At 38.6% G+C, this 25,024-nt stretch overlaps 1 protein-coding gene and 1 long non-coding RNA gene across 2 annotated transcripts; both read right to left on the minus strand.

Moving 5' to 3' along the window:
* LOC128378682 (deleted in malignant brain tumors 1 protein-like) lies at window positions 1-24,482 on the minus strand. Its single transcript, XM_053338250.1, has 9 exons — window positions 24,382-24,482; window positions 23,602-23,903; window positions 6,584-6,898; window positions 5,465-5,599; window positions 4,224-4,385; window positions 3,756-4,076; window positions 2,653-2,829; window positions 527-835; window positions 1-116 (listed from the first exon to the last, which is right to left on the minus strand). Exons 1-9 carry the CDS (start codon window positions 24,480-24,482, stop codon window positions 1-3), a joined length of 1,938 nt encoding a protein of 645 aa, XP_053194225.1.
* On the minus strand, window positions 16,116-18,532 carry LOC128379427 (uncharacterized). The gene is made up of 3 exons (XR_008323394.1): window positions 18,510-18,532; window positions 17,283-17,606; window positions 16,116-16,163 (listed from the first exon to the last, which is right to left on the minus strand). It is a non-coding gene; the product is annotated as an uncharacterized LOC128379427 (long non-coding RNA).
* Window positions 24,483-25,024: the final 542 nt, after the last annotated feature.

A 25,024-nucleotide genomic window follows, 5' to 3' on the forward strand; every position in this document is an offset into this window, starting at 1 on the left:
CTACAACAAATAAAATGATGCATATCCCTCTGTTCCCCATGTGGCTTTGGAACTCTCATCACTGATCAGAGTCTTGTTCTTCATCTTTCCCCAACTTACAGGCAGAGATTTGATATCTGCAGGGTGCAAGGACTGAGGTTAAAACTATGAGAAGATTGACCAATAAGTTAAAGATAGAGCTACAGGCCTGCTCTGACTTGACTGACTGGAGTGTTGTTGAGACTATATCTACAGAACTGAATGAACTCCCCTACAATGTGACTTTATACATCAGTTTTTAAACTTAAAACTTACTTTCCCCACACCCAATAACAATTAGCCTTGGTTCACAGGCAAAACTCTGGCTGTTTAGACAGCCCTTAGCAGTTCTAACAGAAGATGATGCCACCTTAATGTGTCATCTGTTTTTGTCAACTAAAAGTAGAATAAGATGTTCATGGTTTTCTTTGACTTTGGGTCATGGTGCCAATACACATTAATTTGCTTACTACAAATGAAACTTAGAGTCATCCAAAATGATACTCACCTGAACAAACAACACCTGCATCTTCATTGTGTTTACAGTTGTGTATCCCAAATCCTCTGTGATAACACTCAGCAAGAGAACTCTCACTTCCTGAACAGCGCACATCATCAAGCCAGATTTGGCTGACTCTTCTACCAAAGATGGCCTCTTTAGGGGCACCTAAAGCTGTCCCACAGTCCAACTGTTTGCAGACCACCTTAGCATTATTTAAGTTCCAGTAATCATCGCAAACTGTTCCCCAGGTTTTGTTGTAATAGATTTCAACTGTTCCAGAGCACCACGTAGATGCAAATAATCTCATTGGGACACCTAGGCACAGAACACAGAAAATTAACAATTTATGGATATTCTATTAACAACACTGCATCATCCAAAATGAACAATAGGAGAATGGACTGACCTGCAGCAAGTGAAGATGAGGTGTAGAGGAGAGAAACTATAGGAGATATTTTTTTAAATGAGATAGGTCATTATGGAAGTTAAAATATGCTGAAAAATACAGTAACAGTAATAGCAGTAGTAGTAGTACAGTAGTGCAATGATAAGTAGTAAGGTAATAAGTACTGATACACAAAAAAATCTCACCTATAGTCAAATAGAACCATTTTCTCTGAGTACTTGCCATGGCATGGTTGGCAGAGTAGATGACAGATCTGAACTAAAAGCTGAAGTGAAAAGAAGCATTTAACACTGTTATTTTTTCCCCCAAGACACTTCCTTTTTTCTTTTCTTTTTTCAGATGACACTCAGTAGATGGTGGTGCCGCGGTTAGTACAGTTGCCTCACAGCAAGAAGGTTCTGGGTATGTTTTAATGCAGAAGTGCATTGCCACCGACAGCCCCTAAATGCACCAATTGAGTCACATTCGAAAAAGCCTCTACTTCTCTTTGGACATACTAAGACATCCATTTATGGCCTCAAGCATTAAATTCGGGCCCTCTAATAAGAGAGAAATGATCACACTTTTGCAATATTTTTAAGGTGATAAAAAGCAGATTTTGTGACATACCCCACATGAGCCTTGAAGTTAAGTTCTGGATCAAACTACAGGGACTTTGGGCCCCTCAGCTGTGGAACTATCTGCCAGGAGATCCAAGGCAGGCAAACTCAGTGCCATCTTTTAGATCTCTTCTTAAGACTCTCTTTAATCATAAGGCTTTATCTTAACTGTTGATATTTGTTATGTTACTTGATTACTGTATATTTTTGCTTTGGATATTTAACTTTCATTATCTGTTTTTATTGTAAAGCACTTTGTACATTGGTTTTGAAAGGTGCTAAAGTTAGTATTATTGTGTAACTTCACACACAGACTGATTTACACTTCCCAGGATGTCACTCAATATAGCAGATGTTAAAATCACCTCACCTCCCACAGAGAAATAAATACTGTCTGAATGGGGTCTTTGACCCATAAAAATACATTATACTTGAATAAGAGACTCAGTGGGAATTAGAGTTATATTTTGCCTTTACTTGGTTCTCAGCAAACTGCATATACACACAGACATAGCAACATAGTGTTAGCGACACAGTTCTATCTCAGAACTGCATGACAATGTGTGGGCGGAAAGAATTCACACCATCTTGTGGTGAGACTTAGTTACTACATCAACAAGTACTTATACATCAAACACATAACATCAGCAGTAAATGTTAACCTGAACAATACACAAATCAGGATCTCAGACAATAAAACAAATACATAGGGAGCATCTTTATTTGAAAATCACTATTCTCACACTATTCTATACATCTTAAAGAAAACTGACATCATAAATGCTTGCAGACACATGGCATAGATCTGCACTTTTCTAATTCAACATGTATCTGCTCCAGCCATTTTTTATTTACTTCACTGTCTTGATAGTGCCGTTTGGTGGAAATGTTTGCAGAGGAACAATGGTTCAGTCCTTTATTCATGGCAAGTACTGTTCTCTATAAATATCCATATTTTGTGCCTTAGCCTACATTTTTATAGTCATTTTCATCATCACTGAATTTGTCCTCTTCTTCCTCTCTGTTGTCCTCTACAGTGACCTCCCCCTCTTGTATGTACTCTACATAATTGTTCACATCATCATAATAATAATCTTCGTCACTCCCTATTTGCTCATAAATATTACTGTCCTCTTCCTCCTCTACCGTCGGTTGCCTTTTGGGTGAGGGCTCTTTCATGGCGATGGCTATCGGATGTTTGGCTTGTCGTCTTTTCCTGCAGACCAGACAGACCATCAACAAGACCAGCAGGAACAGCAGCAGACTCCCAGCAGTTACTGAGGACACCAGCAGCAACAAAGGGACTATAGGAGGAAAACAAAAACTAAATCATTTATGGTTCATCTTCTCTGCATACCTTCAAGTATAAATTACTCCACTAGTCATTGCTGCAACTTGATGGAAATTCTACACTTTTGTATGAGGATACTGTATATTTTATGACTATACCTATGGCATATGACCTGGATTATTGCTAAATCTCTAAATCCAAACCTAGGCATTAACCCTCTTCTGGATTAATGATTTGTACACACGTGTTATTCACACATGAATGATTCTTTTTTTAAATGTATTTTGATTTTTATTAGCAAACTGTTAGTGCTGCATAAAGTGAGGCTGCGTGTTTTTGCATCCATTCATATTTTTCCATTGACATTGTATATGATTGTACTACCTTTGAAACTTGCTTTGCATGTCAGCATACCATAACAAAAATACATACATGTAGACAGTTCTAATGTAAAGTAGTTTTTGGTTGCAATGAGGAAGGAGTCAACCATTTGGAGATATTTAAGTAGTATTTATGACTATACAAACCTCATCGTCTGCATACACTTGCATTTTAATTCCACAACAGTCAGTGGTTCTCAAAGACCCCTAAAATGAGACAAATTAGACCACAGAACCCCATTTGATAAGATTTTGGCTCAGGGTCCCCCATCTGGAAAGATTCCCCCTCAGGATAAAGCATCATTAAGTTAACATCCAGTTTTCCCCTTTTTATATGAAAAACAATCAGGTAAGATTATAGTCAAGTAAATTAAGGTCAGCATTCTAAAATGCTTTACAATCAGTACAGCACATGACACCCTCTGTCCTTAGACACAGGTTCACTGAACTTGGCACAGTCTGCTCTCTATTTCTCCTACATCACTACTCAATCACATCGCATAACAATAACCTCACCATCTTTATGCATGCAGCAGTTTAAATTCAACTGTTTACTTACATTTAATGGTAACAGTAATCGGTTCTGTATCTAGTGACCTGAAGTCCCATCCGGGCAGAGTGACTTCATACACACAGCTGTAGTTGCCCTCATGTTCATACTCAGCTACAGGGAAGTTAAAGGAGGCTGAGAGGTTGACTGCAGGTTTGGTGGTGATGTTGGAGCCAGAGAAGACGAGAGAGAAACGACCTTCATGATAGTTGGAGTTGATGGAGCAGGTCAAGACAAAGCTGTAGCCCCTAGTGACCTCTGCACCTTCAGGACCCCAGACCAGTCCTCCATTAGGAGATGTCAGGGAGATATTGGGCTGCTGCAGTGGCACTGAATACAAAAGGGGAAACAGGATTAACCCTAACCTTAATTTACCTGAACAACTACAATGGAATGCAGTTTCTGCACTGCACAATATTATTATCTGCTTAATACAGACAAGAAAATAAAACATCAAGTACAGGACATGGATCTTACCAGTAACAGAGAGTCTGGCAGAGTCACTCAGGGAGGACTTGAACAATTGATCTGAAATCCTTTTCTTATACTGACACTTATACGATCCCTCATCATCAAAGTTCACTTTAGGGATGATGAAGATAATAGTCTCAGAGTTGGAAAATGGTATGAGATTATTCACTGTGGAATAGAGCGAGATCTGATTCAAACTTAATAATCCACCTAAAAGCTGAGTTGAGATGGAACAAGTGATGCTGACGCTCTGGCCCCAGTTAACCTGACGAGCAGGATACATGGAGATGCTGGGCTTTGGGAAAGCGGCTGAAAAAAATTAGCACAATAATCAAGTTGATTGACAGCTGAACAGTGAAGGCTGGCAAACATGTATGTGTTTTGATGATCCACCAGCCAAAAAACTGTATTCTGTAGTCTACTGGCTTCCATTTATGGAAATCTTCTATTTTTATGTAAGAGCTCCGGACTGCAGGTTTAAGATATTTATTCCTGTGCTTCCAAATCTAGAAGTCCGGCCCTTCGCTATCAGTCATCAGATTAATCTAAGGAGTTGTGGCAAAATGTAAAGTGCTGCACAAATTGATATTCTTCTCTTTCTTGTTTCAAAAGGGGACATATTCAGCTCATTTTTAGCTCTATGTTAATATTATGGGGCTCTCCTGGAATATCTTTACAGTTAGTCTAGTTACCCTAGTCCCTTAATGCAGCCCCTCAGTTCCAGGCTGTTTTAGCTTTTGTCTCTCTGAGATCTCCCTCCTGATGAGCCCTCTCTGATCTGACAGGATTTCAATTCTTCTCATTCCTTCTCACTCAAACTATGTACCTTGTGATTAGAAGGCATGGGCCCTTACCACTCGGCTACCCACATAGTCCCACACACTTAATAAAATTCCTATAATGGCTCATGCTGTTGCAGCCATTTTGCCCATGGTCATTTTGCAACGTAGTGTCTCCTTGTATATAAGATTAAAAAGATTAAAGTAATCAGCATAGTTTGATATGGCTCCTCGGACTGCCAATCCTTTATTATATTGTTATCATCACAGTACATTATTAAAATGTTTCCTCACCTGAACAGAAAACACTGGCGTCCTCATAGTGTTCACAGTCGTGTGTCCTAAATCCACTGTGTTGACACTCAGTTAGAGACTTTTCACTGCCTGAACAGCTCACCTCATCAAGCCAGATTTGTCCTGTTCCTTCACCAAAAAAAGAAGATTGAGGGACACTGAGTGATGTCCCACAGCCCAGCTGTCTGCAAACCACTTTAGCATCATTGAAGTCCCAGTTGTCATCACAGACTGTTCCCCAGGTGTAGTCATGATAGATTTCAACTCTTCCAGAGCACCGAGTGGACCCAGATCCGGCTAATCTGACATCTAGACACAGAACACAGAGGACAAACTATTACTGGATAGAACAAGATTCTCTTGTGTGTTTATTGTGAAAGTACTTTTACCAATACCATTATTATTGATACTATTAAATGACAACAAATATGACTAGCAGATATATCATCAACACTAAACAATCACAAGTAATATGAACATCAACAAATGATCCCAATACATGAAATTATATTATCAATATCACAAATAGGTTTTCTGAGACTGAATCTAGGAGAGAAACTGTGTCAGAGTCATTGTTACTTGTTTTTTATGGTAGAAGCCTCGAACCGGAAGGGCTTTGAAAACAGTCTCTAATAGAAGGCAATGTAGAGCAAGAGTAATGTAAATACAGTAAAATTAAAAGATTCACAACTAAAATATGGAAAAGTAAAGACAAGGGATACAAAAGATAAAACAATTAAAAGTAAACTACAGCTGTTCAATCAAGCGAAAAAAGAAAGATAACTGACTAAATCTAAATCTTGAAGGTTGATATGCAACAAGCATATCAGACCAGAGCCACAGAGTGATTTGTAGACTAACAGTAAGGGAGTTTCACATCACATCTTGTGCTACAGCCTCAGTGCATGAAGAAAGTGAAAGAGATGAAGAGATCAGAGGTCTGGTTTGATGGTAAAAGAGAGAGGCAGGATGTATGTACTACATCTATGAAAGAAACTATTTTAGTAGAACACATTTTGCGAAAGTTGCTATTAATTTTACTACTTTGCAGACTGTTAAAGAAACAAATAACTATAGTCACAATTTCCAGTAAGATATAATGTTTTTCACAATTATTAAATGCTCAACACTTACATCACAGTTTCATGAACAGTGGATTAAGCATTTCACACTTTTCTGCTATTCTGTTGCAGAGAGTGGTTAGCAGTTTCCAGCAGTGAACAGTGTTGAAAAAGCTGTTAAAAAATCAAGGTGTACATTTATTCCAAATACTTTATTCAAAAGGTTTCTCACCTGAACAAATAACACCAGCATCCTCTCTGTGCCCACAGTTATGTCTCCCAAGTCCGTTATGTCGACACTCAGTTACAGACTTTTCACTGCCTGAACAGCTCACATCATCAAGCCAGATTGGTCCTGTTCCTTCACCAAAGTGAGCTGATCCAGGAGCACTGAGTGATGGCCCACAGCCCAGCTGTCTGCAAACCACTTTAGCATCATTGAAGTCCCAGTTATCATCACAGACTGTTCCCCAAACATAGTTGTAATAGACTTCAATTCTTCCAGAGCACTGAGTGGACCCATTCCCAGCTAATCTGATCTGACCATCTATCAGGCACAAAAGACATAACATGCAAAATTTCACAAATCATGTCAATTCTGATTGACTGAAGTGATTCTAAGCATCACACAGGGAAATGGACTGACCTGCAGCAGTTGAAGTTGAAGTGAGGAGAAGAAAGACTATAGGAAAGAAAAAACATAACATGGCTCATTATATAGCTGAAAAGTGCTGAGATAAAAATGGCTTTTTTCCTGATTTACAGTTATAAATAAAAGAAACAGAATTCTAAAAATTACTGTGCAAGTATGGAAACCTCAACAGCATATAGCAACAGTAACTAAGGGGGCTCTGATTTGGTCTCCACCAATTCCTGAGGAAAATATATTGTTCCTTACCTGCAACAGGTTCTGTAAAATCTCTTTCCTGTTTGCTGAACTGGGAAACTTACAGACTTTATAAACTGCGATTTTGGAAACCTGTCGCTACAAGATAAATATCTGAGAAGAAAATCCCATACACTGCTTTTACATTAAAGTTAACATTTTTAGTGAAATAAACTCCACTTCTGAAGCTGGCTCCTACAGGATGTAACAAAGCAGTTAGTTCAGCTGAGGAATCTCCACTGTCGTATAATCTGATCTGAATGTGAACAGACTGAGTTTGGTATTCTGTCCTTGATATACTGTAGTTGTGATATAGCCATAAGAAAAGTACAGCTCACATAGCCACATAAAGCCAGTAACAGCAGTTTCATTGTAAGCTAATTTTACTCACCAAAAACCAGTCTAGGTGTTAGTTTCAACATCCTGGTCAAACACAGAGAAGCATTCAGGCTCAGGAGGACTGGTATAGATGCAGATAGGCAGATCTACTGCTTACTGCATGTGTTATTGCACTTCATCACACCAACACACCACAACATTTTTTCAAAGCCACAAAGACAGTAGTTCCTTCCCTAAATGAATTATTTCATTTTAAAACATCAAATGAGAAGAAAAAAAAAATTGGATTTTTTTTCTAAATATGTTGGTGGTGTAAAATTTGTTAGAAACCATTTTGTTGCATTGCAAAGTGAATTACTATTATTATTAATTATTTTCCTGTACATAATTGGATTTTTATGAAAAAATACTGCTTACACCTATGGGACACTGGGTCAACTATCAACGGATGTAACTGGTATTTTTCCTTACAAATCTGATACACTGCCTGACCTGATGTTCATTTTTTAGTCAAACACCATTGTTCGTTGAAGAAATGGACACTGAAAATCAAATATGACGGTCAACAAGCTTCAGTGAACTTGGCTTTTCATGTTATTTCAGTTTCGAAAAAAGAACATCTGACAAAAAGAAATGGTTAGGATATTATATTTTATAAACCCAGTCAAGAAACAATCATTGTCATTTCATTTAATACATGCACTAATTTCTTCAACTATAAATTCTGTGCTTTTATAACACCAATCATGGTAACTTCATCTGTGTTGAGCCACTTTTTCCTTGTTAGAAGATGGCATCTAATGGGGAAAATCCATTTGATTTATTTGGTGTTATTGTTTTAGTTTTGTTTATATTAGTAATGAAATATCAGAAATGTAATTGATTATATTTCACAGAGGTTATGTTTGAGTAACATCTCTTGTTTATATGTCATTAGTGCTGAGAAAAGGGAGGTTGGTTGACCGGTTCAGCTTTTCCCTGGGAGTTACTCAGATTCCGTCCATCTCAGAGAAGTCAATTAATAGCCTGGGAAAGGGTGCAGAATGTGGTGATATGTTTGGACTCCCAGGCAAGTTTAAGACCTGGATCTACCAGCACATAGTTCGTTTAAGAATCCTGTGGCCACTGCAAGTGTATGACGTCTGATCAGCCAGTACTTCAACGGATGGCTGGAGTTGCAAGGGGTCTAAGCAGTATTGCATTCTATAAGCAGAAAAACAAACTCACACTGTGGATTGAGGAGAGGGCAAGAAATGGAATGGCCGAGTCATGGCTCCAATACAGGATGCTATTGGAACTGTGTTCTTTTAAAAGGTGTAACTGAAACTCACAGCCTCACCTGAACTGTTATGAGTTAATGCACTGATCCAGTTCAGTTAAGCAAATCATTACTAGACCATTAACAATTAAGCTGACACACTGTTTCGGGCGTAACATGTGTGTTTTGATTGTGTTTCAAATAAAAGTAGAAAATAAATGAATTCAAATAAACCAGTCTTTAATATAGAAGTATTTTTTCCAGAATGACAACCCCCTAAATAGGCTGCATCTTATACACTAGTGGGACTTATTTACTCATGTATTTGTTTCCAACATTCATTAAACAAAATGCAGCGAGGAACTGCTGACCTCAGGTTACAAAATGCAGCGAGGAACTGCTGACCTCAGGTTACAAAATGCAGCGAGGAACTGCTGACCTCAGGTTACAAAATGCAGCGAGGAACTGCTGACCTCGGGTTACAAAATGCAGCGAGGAACTGCTGACCTTGGGTTACAAAATGCAGCGAGGAACTGCTGACCATAGGTTACAAAATTTAGAGAGGAACTGTTGAACTAAGTAGGCTAATTCTGATGTCTTTATACCTATGTAAAAAGTAATATACTAATTTAATCATAGGCATACTGTGAATTTTTTCCACCAATCACCTTGAAACATTGCTTTTATTATTAAAGTATCATTTCTATTATTTAAAAATGTATTTGGTCGGGCGCATAGGTGGTCGAGTGGTTACTGCGCATGCCACATACGCATACTGTTTCCTGTCTGTCTACTATTAAATAAAGGCGTCTGTGCCAAAAAAATCTTAAAAAACAAAAAAATGTATTTGGTATCCATGGCTATCATAGACTTGGCAGAAAGCACCCAAAAGCACAACCACAGCAGATTAAATTTAGGAGCTTAGGCACTAGGTTTACAAACCAAGATTACTTAAAGAGTGCAAGACATACATTACAAAAGACAGACACAAGATATATTTCCAACCCATGTTTTAATGGGCATCAAAACCAAGGATGGTATGTGGTAATGTGAATTAAGGTTATAGGTTGGAAACGCACCTACAGACTGAGGGAAGACAGGAGTTTAAATACATGAGTGTCAACTACATGTAAAGAAACAGGCAAATTACACAAGGGAATTAACAGGCATCAGACCCATCAAATGTTAAAGACTATGTAAAGTGAATTCAGACATTTTCTTCTAAACACATTAAATAGGTCATAAATGTGTTTCTAAAAAAAGGTGTAAAATGCATTTCAATCATTTAGATTTGAATTGTGGAGCTAGGCTTCACACACTGTGTTTCAAGATTTCTGTGTTCAGGATTTAGCGGGCGAGTCTGAAAGGTCGGAAGGCAGGGCTGGAAGGTTTCCGTGTGAACTATAACAATCAGCGACACAACTGACTTCAGTTGTAAGATTACTTGTGTCTTCATTACCAGATGCTACCTCAAGAACGAATATTTCTTTATTTGACTTCCATGAAGCCAATATATTCTTTAACATTTGCAGTTTATCTAAATATTCTTGGCCCTGCAACTGCAAGTAAAGGATGCAATCTCCATTGCAACAGCGCAAACTGTGTTAAATCTGTCATTGCCACTGTCTTTAGATTTGGGATCTTCAATTACTTGGCATGTCATTATTTAGCACATTTTCTAGAACATCTTCAGTGTGCTTTATTCATCTCGGATGTATAGTTGATGGGTCTATCCCACCAGCACCTTCCTGCTCCTTGCAGTAAAGGACATGGGCACAGGGGAGTCCATAGGAAATTGAAAAAGAGTATGAACAGCTGTTTCACAGGGTAGCACTCCTCTTCCTTCTCACTGGTAAAGCAACCACTTTCCATCTTATTTGGCTTTATGATCATCCTGTAAGCCTTGTTTGTGACAATTTCAGATAGATCCACTGCCTTTTGCGATGTTGTCTGGCTGTGAGTGAAGCGACTGGTGACTTCAGAGTGTTCCTGAAAACTTCTTTCACTGTGCTGTATTTCAGCAATTGAAATCAGTTCTCTAAGTGCAGGACCTTCTTTACTTTCTGAAAGTGACTCTCAATTTGGTTGTTTGTGTTATTGCCCATGGTGGCTAACTTCTTTCTGAACATGTGTGCCCAAGCCGGTTTCTGGGCATCCCATTGTGTCATGAAGTAGTTGAGTAAGTGTTCATCTTTGCACTCACATTTTAATTTTTCAAGAGCTTTCTGATACTGCTCATCTGTAACTGCTGTTCAGTAAAGATCTCAATACACTCAATAACTCTTTCTTTTCTGTTGTTGGAGAAAAGCAACACATTTGCACCTTCAAAATTATTACGAAGAACTTTAATTTGTGTGGTGTCTTTATCCACCATAAACATCTTTATCCTTTCCCAGTCTCCGTTTTTGCTTGAATAGGTCACATATATATGATATGCTATTTTCTGTTTCTGAATGGTGGAAGGCATAAGCCACCGGCTCTCCTGATCCTTGCTCATTCATGGCAGAAAGGCATTCATGGTAAAGCCTTGCTTGTTGGTCTTGTAGGTTGCATCCATAAAGATAATATCAGGACTTTTTTGGAAAGTTTGTTTCATTCTCTAGGTCTGGATATAAATTATTTGGATGCTTCCTCCCTTATCTGCAGGGTCCCCTCTGGCTTTCAAGTCTTCCACAATACTGACAATCTGATCTGCATCTGACAGTTTATTCTGCTTGTTTTTCACTTGTCTTATATTATGTAGATCTTTTAGTTTAATTTCCTTCCCAAATCGTTTTTTAACTAACCCTTTTTGTATGGGAGCACTGACCTGGCAATGTCAAATAAACAGAATTAGAATAGAGCAAGTGCATGAAACTATGCCATACACCTGACAACCTAATATTGCATTAAAATCATACTTACCTTCAATTGTAGCAGTTTTTCAATTTTGTGCCTTTCCTGTGTATCTGGTCGTCTGTTGTGGGCATATTTTCTGTAAAGCTGCACAGACACAGGATGATTGTGTTCTTCCACCATCTTAATGACCACAGGGCATCCCATCCGCAGAGTGTGTTGAAAAAGTATTTTATGCTCGCCTGCAAAAATATGAAATGTCTTTTAGTCATAACTGAACAATGTCAATACATTTCTCTTTTCAAATTACAATTTAAAGGGCAATTCTGTTCTAAATTGACCCATAGTCCTGTGGTTCAAAGTCACTGTGTGCTGTCTATAGAAAAAAGAACAAGAAAATTAGCCACAACCTAGACCAAGTTATGGACAGGCAGCTAAATCTGACCTGTAGGGGCAGAGAGCCTTCAGTTTCTATGCCCCATTAGGTCACCTTTACTTCCCTGTCCATAACTCTGTCTAGATTGTGCCAAATTCTCTTTTTTTTCCTATGGAGAGCACGCTGTGACCCTGTACAATAAGGCTATAGGTCCATTTACAATTTTAATTGCAATGGATCTAAGTTAACTAACTTTTTTGAGTTCTCTGGCAACCATAATGCACACAAGATGGGGTCAATTTAGAGTACTTGAATGTACTCAAGACAGTTGTATCTGAACTCTGTATCTTCTCAGATCTCTCTTTATGCATGGAATGGTAGCCCTCAGCACCCCATGCTTTCAGTGCTCTGTTGAAATTTTCATAACTGTCAAAGGCCTACCCTGAGTATATTTTCCTCTGTTGGTGTTCCTTTAAAGAAGTTTAGTTTAGAGATCTGTCTTATCAGTATATTCACTGCTTAAAGTTGATCTCCAGCTCAAAGCAACTGCCAAATAGCTAAGTCTACATAGGTTGACCGACATAGCCTAGCCCAGCCCCAGGTGAACACGTTAACCTACAGCCTAAACAAGGGACCGTGGAGGGAGCAGGTGCCACAACAAGCCAAATACATGATGCTATAAAATTCCGAGGGAACACGAACACCACTGATTATTTACATAACTATCAACTATATTTTGCTGTCATAACGTACAACTTCCACATCCCAAATGAACACAGAACCGCTCCGTGGTTCTCATTTCATGTTAGCCATATACCTAATGTTAGCTTGTCTTTACGATTCAAATTCAAAGTTGAAAGGAAATTAGCCAAACAGACATCTATCACTGGCGGAATACTAGTTGACATTGTTAAAATTTAAACTTTGACAAATATGCAGCATAATGTTACCTCTGAACTCCCTTTTAGTATTGACTATTGTCTCTTCAGGTAGTAGTCCCTGGTTGACCTTGAAAAACACTCAATCAGTGAAATTGCACCTTTTCTTGCTGAAACTTTAGCGTATGGAGATATGTGGAAGACTCCCAATGCCTGACACTTGAGAGGTCTGAAATGTATTTGGTATCCGTGGCAACCAGATTTGATTTCCATCATATAACAAACTGAAGGTTCTAAATTCAGATATTTTTGGGTTGTATGCATTTACTTGTATTTGAGTTTTTCCGCTGCAAAACATCATCAATATATAACTGCTGCTCCAAAGCTTCAAATTCATGTCTCATGCACTAATGACAGACACTCTACCCACTGATGCTTGTATGAAGGAGGAAAGATTATGAAAATATATTACAACTTTCACACCAGAAATGTCTTTAGAACAAACATTAGAGATGAAACCTTTCTAAATTTGCCCTTTTCTGCTGGCGTGGAAGATGAATGTCCGTCATGTTTTCATGTTTTTATACGTCTAGGGTCCAAATAGCTCAGCTGTGTGGCCGAGGCTATTTGTACCAGGGGCGCAAATAGACACTCCGAAATATTTTAGCAATAAAATATTAGAAGTACATTATAAAGAATTGCACTCAAAAAAATTTAAACATTCTTGAACACACACAACAAACCTTGGCCTTCCATGGGTGTAAGGCCAGAAGCCATGTTTAACTGTCTAGCTTGTTTTTGAGGCAAACAAATTTGGAGGTTCGTTTTGGGTGCAGAGTTCCACAAAATGTCTTTGAAAGACCTAAAAGTTTTGGAAAGTTTGAATGGATACTTGAAGTCTAGAGTATATGTCACCTCAAGAAGGAGGAAACGTACTCTGGCCAGATTTTCAAGGTCAGTCAGCACAGCACCTCGATGATACTGTGTGTTCGCGCAAGATCCCGCACAGATCTCTCTAGATGTGCTCTGTGCGGGATCTCGGGTGACCACACGGTATTTCAGTGATCATGCGATGTTTCAACGATGTTTACAGCTTTAGCAGTAGCAGCTGAGTAAAAGTCATCAGGTAAGTGTAAGTGTTATTTTAATAAACTCCTGGTGTACTTACAAACTTTCCAATGCATCGATTTATGAGTGAAGACCCTATTTGTACTACTCTAGAAGGGTTAGGGTTTGATAACAATCCAGGAATTATTAGTGGGATAATTTACGAGATACACTGGTGGTCCTGTTAGCGCCTGTACTAAGCCATTCAGCTGATAGCTCGAACTCCACTAATTTGCAACCAAATGAATAAAAAGGTGGTGTTTAGATAGACGTCATGGTGCATATGACGCTAGGTCGAAATTATGCCGATGCATCGCTTTAAACAGAAACCGACATTGATTCAAATGATGGTCCAGAGGATGATGATCATCCATAAATATGCTTAAAATCCTATTAAAAACAGAATTTGCCTAAGAATCATAACATCTGCAAGTTTTCTTCAGTATCAAAGTAATCCAGATTTTGTAAGGTACACTGCAAACAGGAACTGCTAGTAGCTAAATCAGGATACTATTAATGGAGACTATTTACTAAAACAAATAGAAGAATATTGCTGAAGTACCTACATGCAGCTGACATTACAACAGCCCATTTTTGATGAGCATTCATGAGGTCTTGCTCTCCTGGTGGTTTTATTTTTTCCTGTTTGGCTTATACTGTACGTTGGTCTTAGCATGTTTAAGCCAATAAGAAAGGAAATGGTAGGACAAGGAGCGTTGCATCGTAAAATCCACTTTAATATACACGGATGCCACTCAAAATGGCAGGTAATTTTAAAATCACATTACTACTACAGTACATTGTAGTACACTTGAATAAGTGTGTTTTAGAGTTACATTTAGCCTTTACTGGGCTCTCAGCAAACAGCAAATACACACAGACATAATGATACATTGCTAGCAACACATTTCTGTCTTAGCACTGCATGACAATGTCACGAGAAATTGGAGGTGCTGCCCAAGGTTTCTCCTGTCAGATAGCTATCACAAAGCATTAACTCCATCTTGTGGTGAAACTTAATTACTACACCAATGGCGTCTAATGCCTGTGTAATCTAGTTGGAGCACAATAATTATTTATACATCAAACACATAACATCAGCAGTAAATCTTAGACAATAAAGAGACTATACATGCCAGCAGACACATCTGGCAGGGATCTGCACTCTTCTAGTTTAACATCTGCTCCATCCATTTGTCCTTTACTCCACTGTCTGGATAGTTCCAACATTTAGTGGAAATGTTTGCAGAGTACTTCATTTATAGTAAGCACTGTAATAACCTCAAATATCCTGTTGTTTTATGTAAAATACATTTTGTTCACAAAATAATTACCCTACATTTTCATAGTCATCTTCATCATCACTGAATTCTTCTTCTTCTTCTTCTTCCTCCCTGTTGTCCTCTACAGTGACCTCCTCCATTTTTATGTAATCTGCCTCATTGTCCATGTCCTCATAATCATGATCTTTGTCACTCTCCAGCTTCTTGTCATCACAGTCCTCTTCCTCAGCTACTCCTGCTTGCTCTCTGAGTTTCTTCTTGGTGTACATTGCCTCAGTGTTCTCATAGTCTTCCCCGTCCTCCTCATCTTTGTCATCTTTGAGTTTTTTCTCAGTGTACATTGCCTCAGTGTTCTCATAGTCTTCCCCATCCTCCTCATCTTTGTCATCTTTGAGTTTTTTCTCAGTGTACATTGCCTCAGTGTTCTCATAGTCTTCCCCATCCTCCTCATCTTTGTCATCTTTGAGTGTCTTCCCAGTGCACATTGCCTCAATGTTCTGATAGTCTTCCCCCTCCTCCTCCTCCTCAACACCTTGATAAACGTTCAAGGCACTGACAACCACTGAAACACAAGCATCGGAACAAAAATGTGTCAAGAGTGTGAAATCAGTTTGTTAAAATAACTAATTTGTTTGTTAAAATAACTAACACTTTAATCCTTAGATTAAAGTGTATGTTAAAAATAAAGGAATTGTGTGTTCCTGTGAGCACAGACCTGGAGTCATGGTGATGGCTATGGGATGTTTGACTTGTTGTCTTCTCCTGCAGACCAGACAGACCAACAACAAGACCAGCAGGAACAGCAGCAGACTTCCAGCAGCTACTGAGGACACCAGCAGCAACAACGGCACTATAGAAGGAAATAGCATCATAGTCAGTAATGGTTCATCTTCATAGCATAGCTGATACAGTATCATACAAGTATATATTACTCCACAAGTCAATCTTAGTCATTCCAAGGCAGCTGGATTTGCTTTGGATTCTTGTCATCTCTCATCCTGAAGACGTTTTCAGTTCTGACTGACTGGGTGGGGTCAGGGTCAGGCATTAACCCTTTTCAGGATTAACACATTGGGTTTCACACACAACTGTGTCATTCACATGTGTTATTCACACATGAATGATTCTTTCTGTTTAGAAAACTGAATTTTGTGCTTGTGTCAGTGTTACATAAAATGTGCCTGCACGTTTTTGCATCATGAGGTAGAGCGGTCATCTACCAATTGGAAGACTGGCGGTTCAATTCCTGGTTCCTCCAGTCCACATGTCGATGTGTCCTTGGGCAAGATACTTAACCCCAAATTGCTCCCATTGCTGCACCAACAGTATATGAATGGTTAGTTACCTCCTGATGAGCAGGTTGGCACCCTGTGTGGAAGCTCCTGTCATAACGACTAGAAAGGCGCTATATAAGTACAGTCCATTTACCACTCACGTATCCATTGACATTGTATTGATTGTGCTACCTTTAAAACTCGCTTCACATGTGAACAAATAAAAAGGAAAGAGCTTCATTAACTTAACATCCAGTTTTCCCCCTTTTTAAAAGAAAAAACAGTCAGGTAACATTGCAGTCAAGTAAATTGAAGTCTCTCTCTCTCTCTCTCTCTCTCTCTCTCTCTCTCCCTCTCTCTCTCTCTCTCTCTGTATATATATGTATATACAGTATATATACATATATAAATTGAGACTTGTTTCTGTGATGGGAGGAGAAATAGTAAGAAACTCTTCCTAAACCTAAACTGAAGTGGTTGATGAATACAGTGTGCATGTGATCCCACACACTTAGTCCTCCAGTGAAGAAGTGTGGAAAGTGATTAACAACAGTGGGTCAGTCACCATCTTTAGTTGTGTTTAAGTTCATAATATGACTGACACAAGGGCTATTGTCATATAATTGGCAAATTTATCTTTCAGTGATGTACATAAAATATAACAAAGCTTAGTTTAAATTCTACGGTCTACTTACATTTAATGGTAACAGTAATCGGTGCTGTCTCTGGTGAACTGAAGTTCAGTCTGGACAGAGTGACTTCATACACACAGCTGTAGTTGCCCTCATGTTCATACTCAGCTACAGGGTAGTTAAAGGAGGCTGAGAGGTTGACTGCAGGTTTGGTGTTGGTGATGTTGGAGCCAGAGAAGATGAGCAAGAAACGGCCTTCATGATAGTTGGAGTTAATGGAGCAGGTCAAGACAAAGCTGTAGCCCCTAGTGACCTCTGCACCTTCAGGACCCCAGACCAGTCCTCTATTAGGAGATGTTAGGGAGATATTGGGCTGCTGCAGTGGCACTGAATACAACAAGGGGAAACAGGATTTTTAAAACTGTACAGTTAGATTCATTCTAAACTCTGCATATTCAAGGTACATCATTCATGTAAAAATGCAACTTCATAAGAATAAAAGACAAATGAAGAGAAAGAAACACAAATAACAAAGAACAGAGAGGATAAGTGATAATACTATGATTTTGACTTGGAGCTGACGTGTGGCACTGGAATAATTGTAGATGTTTCTGTGATTGATCATTGTCAATCAACAAACTGATTTGCTGTGAAAACAATGAAGTCATTAATAAAATAATTTGTGTTTTACATTTTTATACATTTTTATTGTAATAAAATAATGAAAAGAGAAAAAACATAATGAAATGAACATAATTCATGACAAATATACTTGTGAACATATTTAGAGGGCTTTAAAATTTCATTTTTGCTGTTCAGATTTTAATACATACTACTACATTAGTGTTTAATACTGCAATGTGCAACAGAAAAGGGAGGTACTTGTCACAGAAATCAGTGAATGTTTAGAAAGTGGCGCAGGGGCTCTGGTGGAAAACAGAGCAGTGATTAATAGCAATGGACATTTGAACTTGCTATTTAAGATTCCTCTCTGTTCATTTTGTTTAGTAATCATGCATCATTTTACTACTTATTGAATTCTTACAGTGATATTCATTACTTCTGTTGTTGGTTATGTGGTATTTTTGAGTTCTTTAAACAATAACTTTAAAACACATATTTTAAATAAGACAGCATTTAACTGCATCACAATTTGATTTGTTGGTAGAGCATAATGTATTTTATCTTGTGATGTTTTCAGACAGATGTGATGAGGTTTTTGATGGTGTGCTGATTTTTGTTTGGTTTTTAAGAGTTATTGTATTATATTGATTTATTTGCTTTTCTTACCATTTACAGAGAATCTGACAGAGTCACTTAGAGGGGAGTTGAAGTTTCGTCTTGGACTCCTTTTCTCATACAGACACTTGTACGATCCCTCATTATCAAAGTTCACGTTAGGGAAGTTGAAGTTAGAAGAGTTGGTACTGGATGACTGGGTCATTCTGAATGATCCTGAGTCCTTCTTCAGAGTGAATGTTCCACCTAGAAGCTGAGTTGAGATTGAACAAGTGATCCTGATGTACTGACCCCAGCTAACCTCACCAGCAGGATTCATGGAGATGCGGGGCTTTGGGAAGGTCACTGAAAGGCAACACAATATTAATAAGCTGGGCTATTTATTCTGCACTTAATTTCTATTGATTATCCAAAAAATAATAAAATAACAAGTACAGGACCTGGATCTTACCAGTAACAGAGAGTCTGACAGAGTCACTCAGAGGGGATCTGAACGATCGACTTGAAATGCTTTTCTCATACTGACACTGGTATGATCCCTCATTATCAAAGTTCACATTACGGATGTTGAAGGTAGCAGAGTTGGTACTTGATGATTGAGTGTCTCTGAATGAACCTGAGGTCTTCTTCAGAGTGAATGTTCCACCTAAATGCTGAGTTGAGATTGAACAAGTGATGCTGATGCTCTGACCCCAGCTAACCTTACCGGCAGGATTCATGGAGATGCTGGGCTTTGGGAGGATCACTGAAAAGGTAACACAATATAAGTAATAAATGTGTTACCCTTGAGCTGAGCTATTTATTCTGCACTCTTAATAGACAAGAGGATAAAACATCAAATAGATTATCTGGATCTTACCAGTAACAGAGAGTCTGACAGAGTCACTCAGTGGGGAGCTGAACAATTGACTTGAAATGCTTTTCTCATACTGACATTGATATGATCCCTCATTATCAAAGTTCACATTATGGCTGTTGAAGGTAGCAGAGTTGGTACTTGATGTTTGAGTCTTTCTGAATGAACCTGAGGTCTTCTTCAGAGTGAATGTTCCACCTAAAAGCTGAGTTGAGATTGAACAAGTGATGCTGATGCTCTGACCCCAGTTAACCTCACCAGCAGGATTCATGGAGATGCTGGGCTTTGGGAGATCCGCTGAAAAAAAAACACATTCAGTAGCATAAATGTTTGTCCATGTTTTTTCCCTCATTTTTTTTTTATAAAAAAAAAAGTAAAAGTAAAAAACTACTTAACCCTCCTTTAGGGCCCAAACGTGTACATTCTGCCTATTTTATGTTTTTGATTCTCAATATATCTGTCAGTTTAAAGGCTAATTGTATGAAAGTTGGCCAGGATTTGTTGATTTGTTTTTTATTATAATTTTTTATTATAATTTTAAATTCCACAATCCCCTCTATTACAAGGTGCATAGAATGGGAGATGTGCATAATGCCGACACTCCTTACCCTAGGGACCGATTTGGTCCCATTGACTCCCATTATAACCATATATTTTTGATATACTGTAATCCTGACTTTTCCCACAAATACCTAATAAATCTAAGCCTCTACCTTCAAAATAAAGGGAAATTAGGTTTTACGTGTGATGACTCCCCCAAAACCACCAGGGGCAGCAGAGCTTTATCACATAAAGTTTCAATGGAGGTCTGGTTCTCTTACCTTGCAAAATGCATGGCAATAAAAAAGCTGAACACCATAAAAATGGTCTTGGTGTATTGGGATTGATATAAAAGAGTGTGAATGTGGTTGAGGATATTTTGTCCATTTTGTGTGTGTGTGTGTGTGTGTGTGTGTGTGTGTGTGTGTGTCAGAGGTGTTCACAAGTCATTTTTTGCAAGTCCAAGTCAAGTCTCAAGTCTTTGAGGGTCAAGTCCAAGTCAAGTCTCAAGTCTCTGGTTAAGAGTCCAAGTCAAGTTTCAAGTCTCTCGCAAACACTAACACTAAATCAAATTCAAATTCTATAAGCTATAAAATCCTCTATATAAGACAGTATCGATGATTGTTTCACTAGAATCTACAGCAATGTGATGTGGAAAAAATACAAAGGATTGTTTCAATTTCATAACTGTATTTTTCTTTAACAAGAGTTTTTTTTTTAACAATGCTGTAAAATACAATAAAAGAAATATATCGCACCAACAATGTATTTTGATAACAGGCACGCAGCACCAAATGTAACGATCCAAGGGACTCCTGTTGGGCTTCTTTCACTCGCCATTGTCTTGAAATCAGAGAGTTTCTAATACAGTATACAGTAGTAGACGGGCTCTGCTCGAAATGCGCGCGTACACACGGCGCATGCGTGATGTTGGTGTTTACTGTCAGCCTCAGTCACAGCCAGAGATCCCAAATCTCTGGCTGTGAAAGATTCCCAAATGCAAACAGAGAAGACGAATGACAGATAATAAATAATGAGAATATAAATGATAACATGAAAATAATGGTAATTTGCGAGTCTCCAGCTTCGAGTCCGAGTCAAGTCTGAAGTCTTTTGAGGTCGAGTCCGAGTGGAGTCTGAAGTCAATGTGTAGTGCGACTCGAGTACGAGTCGCAAGTCAGAGTCACCAGCTCTGGTGTGTGTGTGTGTGTGTGTGTGTGTGTGTGTGTGTGTGTGTGTGTGTGAGAAATTCAAGTCATCAAAGGCCAAATGGGCTCTTTTCTTGATCAAGAGAGAGACTCCTTGCATGTTTACGCAGGTGCATGTTTGAAGTCTGCAAGAAGTTTGCAGCCTTGTCTGGCTGGTCATTTCTCCAGCAGACAGCCATGAAGAGAAGCCTGAAATTGGAGGAGGCTGTTGCTGATGTCTTGCAGTCCTCTGACGAGAGTGAGCAATATGTGAAACTAGCCCCGTTTCCAGTGAAGGAACTTCAGGGTCCTGCCTTGGGGTACTCGGTTCGGCCCCCTTCGGCTTTACTCGGTGCTGATTGGGTATATTCAAAGCGGGTTGTGGCGTCAACAGGAAGCACTAATATAGCAGCATTTTTAAAAACCAGCAGAAGACTAACTGTAATAGCGTCCACCACCATGTACACAAACACACAAACCAGAAATGCGGCAACTAACTCAGCTCCTTCCATGTTCACCTCCTCCATGTTTATCTCCTCGTCATTTTCTTTATGTTTTTGGCGAGTCGCCTCTGTGACATCACGGTGGGTCCTATCTAGGTCCCTATGGTTCCACTCTCCTATGGAGACAACAGCTGAGAGGACAGAGTGAGAGGACATTCCTGTAAAGACCCCGCCTCCTAAATTTGACAAGGAACTTTCTTAGTGGAAACGGGACTATTGAGGAGGATGTTACCAGTAGTGAGGATTCTGAGAGCCAGGAGGAGGGATCAAAAAGGGCATAAAAATATAAAAAATATGAAAAAAATGATTAAAAAAAAACTTTATGTGTATGGTTAGGTCTGAAGTTGTTGAAAAGATTTGATGAGGTGAAATTAAAAAAAAAAAGTATAAGAAAGTATAAAAATATATTACATTTTTATTGCACTTTTATGGGAGGGATCATTTTGGGTCCCTAGGTGAAAAAGTGAATGTGGGTTAAAAGGGAGTCTCTCAGATAATATGTGTGGGTAAAATGTTGCTATTCCTTCTTATGACAGTAGGTGTCACTGCAATACCAGGTCCAATAAGAAACATTCAATTCAAGTCCATGTTGGTCATTTCTGAGGCAGAATAAAAAGAGTGTTTGAGTTAGTCACAAACTGACAATTTGTGTCCGCTCCTTACTGCTGCACAGGTATGTAAACTAGTGCCTGGAGACAATCCCAGCTGTCATTGGACGAAAGGCGGGACATACCCTGGACAGGTCGCCAGTCCATCACAAGCCCTATGTACAATTTCTGCGAATTTGTGGTAGTTTGTGTGCTGTAATTTGTATAATGCTGGCCACCAGGTGATGCTATTTCATGTAAACAGACTGATTTAATGTTAGGGAGAAGAGAAATATATGTAGCAATGTTATTTTTTTTATTTTAACGGTTTTGTTCTATCATTTTCATATTTTTGACTTTGCAGTTAAGTAATATGACTCCCATGGTATAAAAGTATTATTAGGGCTAGGATGAGATGTACATTATGTGAAATATCACAGATGTTGTAGCAATAACTTAAGGTACAGAAGGTAGTATCTGTTTAAAGGGAATGTATGTTTATTGTGGTTATAGAAATATCTTTTTGGATAATGAGGATTATACTGAATTTAAAATTATTGTAGTTTTGTTGAGACAGTATAAAAAATACCCTTGAGTTGGTCCTTAGTGCCATCAAGGACTGTGTAGCAAAATAGCTACTGTACCCCTAAGGCTTGAGATGGGTAGTTCAATATGAGAGTAAAAGGGGGTGTTCGGCTATGGTTGGCTGACACAGACATGAAATACAGACAGATTTACCTGGTGGTGATAGCTGGTTTGATCACCATTGTGTGAACTTGTTTGATGATTGCTTGTAACAAACATCAATTATATGTAAAAGTTCCTCACTGCAGGTTTGAGATATTTATTTCCTGTGGTTCCACATCTACAGTAGGAGTCAGGCCCTCTCCAAAAAGTAATTGGATAAAGTTCTGCTACTCAAATTGATATTCTTTTCTTTCTTGTTTTATAAAGGGATATATTCTGCTCATTTTCAGCTCTATGGTTTGTATTTATCTAGTTCAGTCTCTGTTTGAAAAAGGCTTCTGTCTTTTTTAGACTCCCCTCCTCATGAGAACACTCCGTTCTGATTGGTTAGCCCAAAGCTACGTCTCAACCAACCTCATGAGATTACATGCAGTAGCAGTAGCAGGATTTCACTGTTATTTCATTATTATTCATAGACTGTCAGTGCAGCATTCCTTTAATAGTGTTTCTAAACAGTAACAATGAATCACTTTCTATATTGGTTCACTTTGGAGAACTGCTTGGTTTTCCAATATATCAGCATAACATTGTGCAGACTCTGTAAATATCTTGTCAGTGTAGCTTTTCTGTTAAATTAGTAAAGAGTCATTGTGCAACAAACTGTGTCTTTGTAGACTCAAGAGATTAAAGTAAACAGCATTGTGGCATATGGCCCCTCAGACTGCTAATCATCTATTATATTATTACTGTACATCATTATGAGTGATTCAAATGTTTTCTCACCTGAACAAACAACACTGGCGTCCTCTCCATGTCCACAGTTGTGTGTCCCAAATCCGTTGTGTCGACACTTAGTTAGAGACTTTTCACTGCCTGAACAGCTCACATCATCAAGCCAGATTTGTCCTGTTCCTTGACCAAAGCTGGCTTCTCTAGGAGCACTGAGTGATGTCCCACAGCCCAGCTGTCTGCAAACCACTTTAGCATCATTTAAGTCCCAGTTGTCATCACAGACTGTTCCCCAGGTGTTGTTGTGATAGATTTCAACTCTTCCAGAGCACTGAGTGGACCCAGATCCAGCTAATCTGACAACATCTAACACAGAACACAGAAGACAAACTATTACTGGATAGAACAAGTTTGTCTTGTGTGTTTATCTTGAGAGTAGTTTTACCAAAACCATTATTATTGATATGGTAATCACAAATTCCAGTAAGATATAATGCTTTTCCCAGTTATTAAATGCTCAACAAACATCTACACTTAGTTTCATGAACAGTAGATTAAGCAGCATTTCACACTTGTTGCTTTTTGATTCTGAGAACATGCTGCAGAGAGTGGTTAGCAGCTGTTTTCAAGCAGTGAATGGTATTGACACACATCACAAGTCACACTGACTGAGTGAAAAGGCATTTTAAAATTAAGGTGTGTTTTCTTAATACTTGATTCAGTTTTCTCACCTGAACAAACAGCACCAGCGTCCTCTCCATGACTACAGTCATGTGTTCCAAATCCTCTGTGTTGACACTCAGTTAGAGACTTTTCACTGCCTGAACAGCTCACATCATCAAGCCAGATTTGTCCTGTTCCTTGACCAAAGTGAGCTGATTGAGGGGCTCTGAGTAATGGACCACAGCCCAGCTGTCTGCAAACCACTTTAGCATCATTTATGTCCCAGTTATCATCACAGACTGTTCCCCAAACATTGTTGTGATAGATTTCAACTCTTCCAGAGCACTGAGTGGACCCAGACCCAGTTAATCTGATCTGCTGACCTATCAAGCACAAAAGACATAACAGGCAAATTTCACAAATCATGTAAATTCTCATAGTCTAAAATGATTCTATGCATCACACAGGGAAATGGACTGACCTGCAGCAGTTGAAGTTGAAGTGAGGAGAAGAAAGACTATAGGAAAGAAAAAACACAACATTATATAAGCTGAAAGGTGTTGAGATAATAAATTGCCTTTTTCCTGATTTAAGTTTCTATTTTCATGAAAGAAAATCAAGAATTTTTTAACTGAAATCTGAAAGTCCTCCTCCCTCTAAAATCTGAATATAGATTTTAGAACTCAATTTTATCAAATGCATTAGCAGAGGTTTTTTCTGTAGTATGCTCTGATGGTTGAGACAAAGACAGAGCAGTTCACAGAAAACTAAAAACTGCTGTGTACAGAAACACTTCACCCTCCTTGCCCTTCCT

Source organism: Scomber japonicus, chromosome 18 (genome assembly GCF_027409825.1).
Source record: "Scomber japonicus isolate fScoJap1 chromosome 18, fScoJap1.pri, whole genome shotgun sequence".
Taxonomy (NCBI): Eukaryota; Metazoa; Chordata; class Actinopteri; order Scombriformes; family Scombridae; genus Scomber; species Scomber japonicus.

Bases quoted from the DNA above. Each gene is read 5' to 3' on its own strand.
- LOC128378682 (XM_053338250.1), bottom strand. From the start codon at position 24,482: ATGCTAAAGTGGTTTGCAGACAGCTGGGCTGTGGTCCATTACTCAGAG. The intron at 2,830-3,755 runs GTAAGTAAACAG...TTCCTCCTATAG, and splicing joins GATTACTGTTACCATTAAAT to TCCCTTTGTTGCTGCTGGTG. The intron at 117-526 runs GTGAGTATCATT...TGCACCCTGCAG, and splicing joins TGCAGGTGTTGTTTGTTCAG to ATATCAAATCTCTGCCTGTA.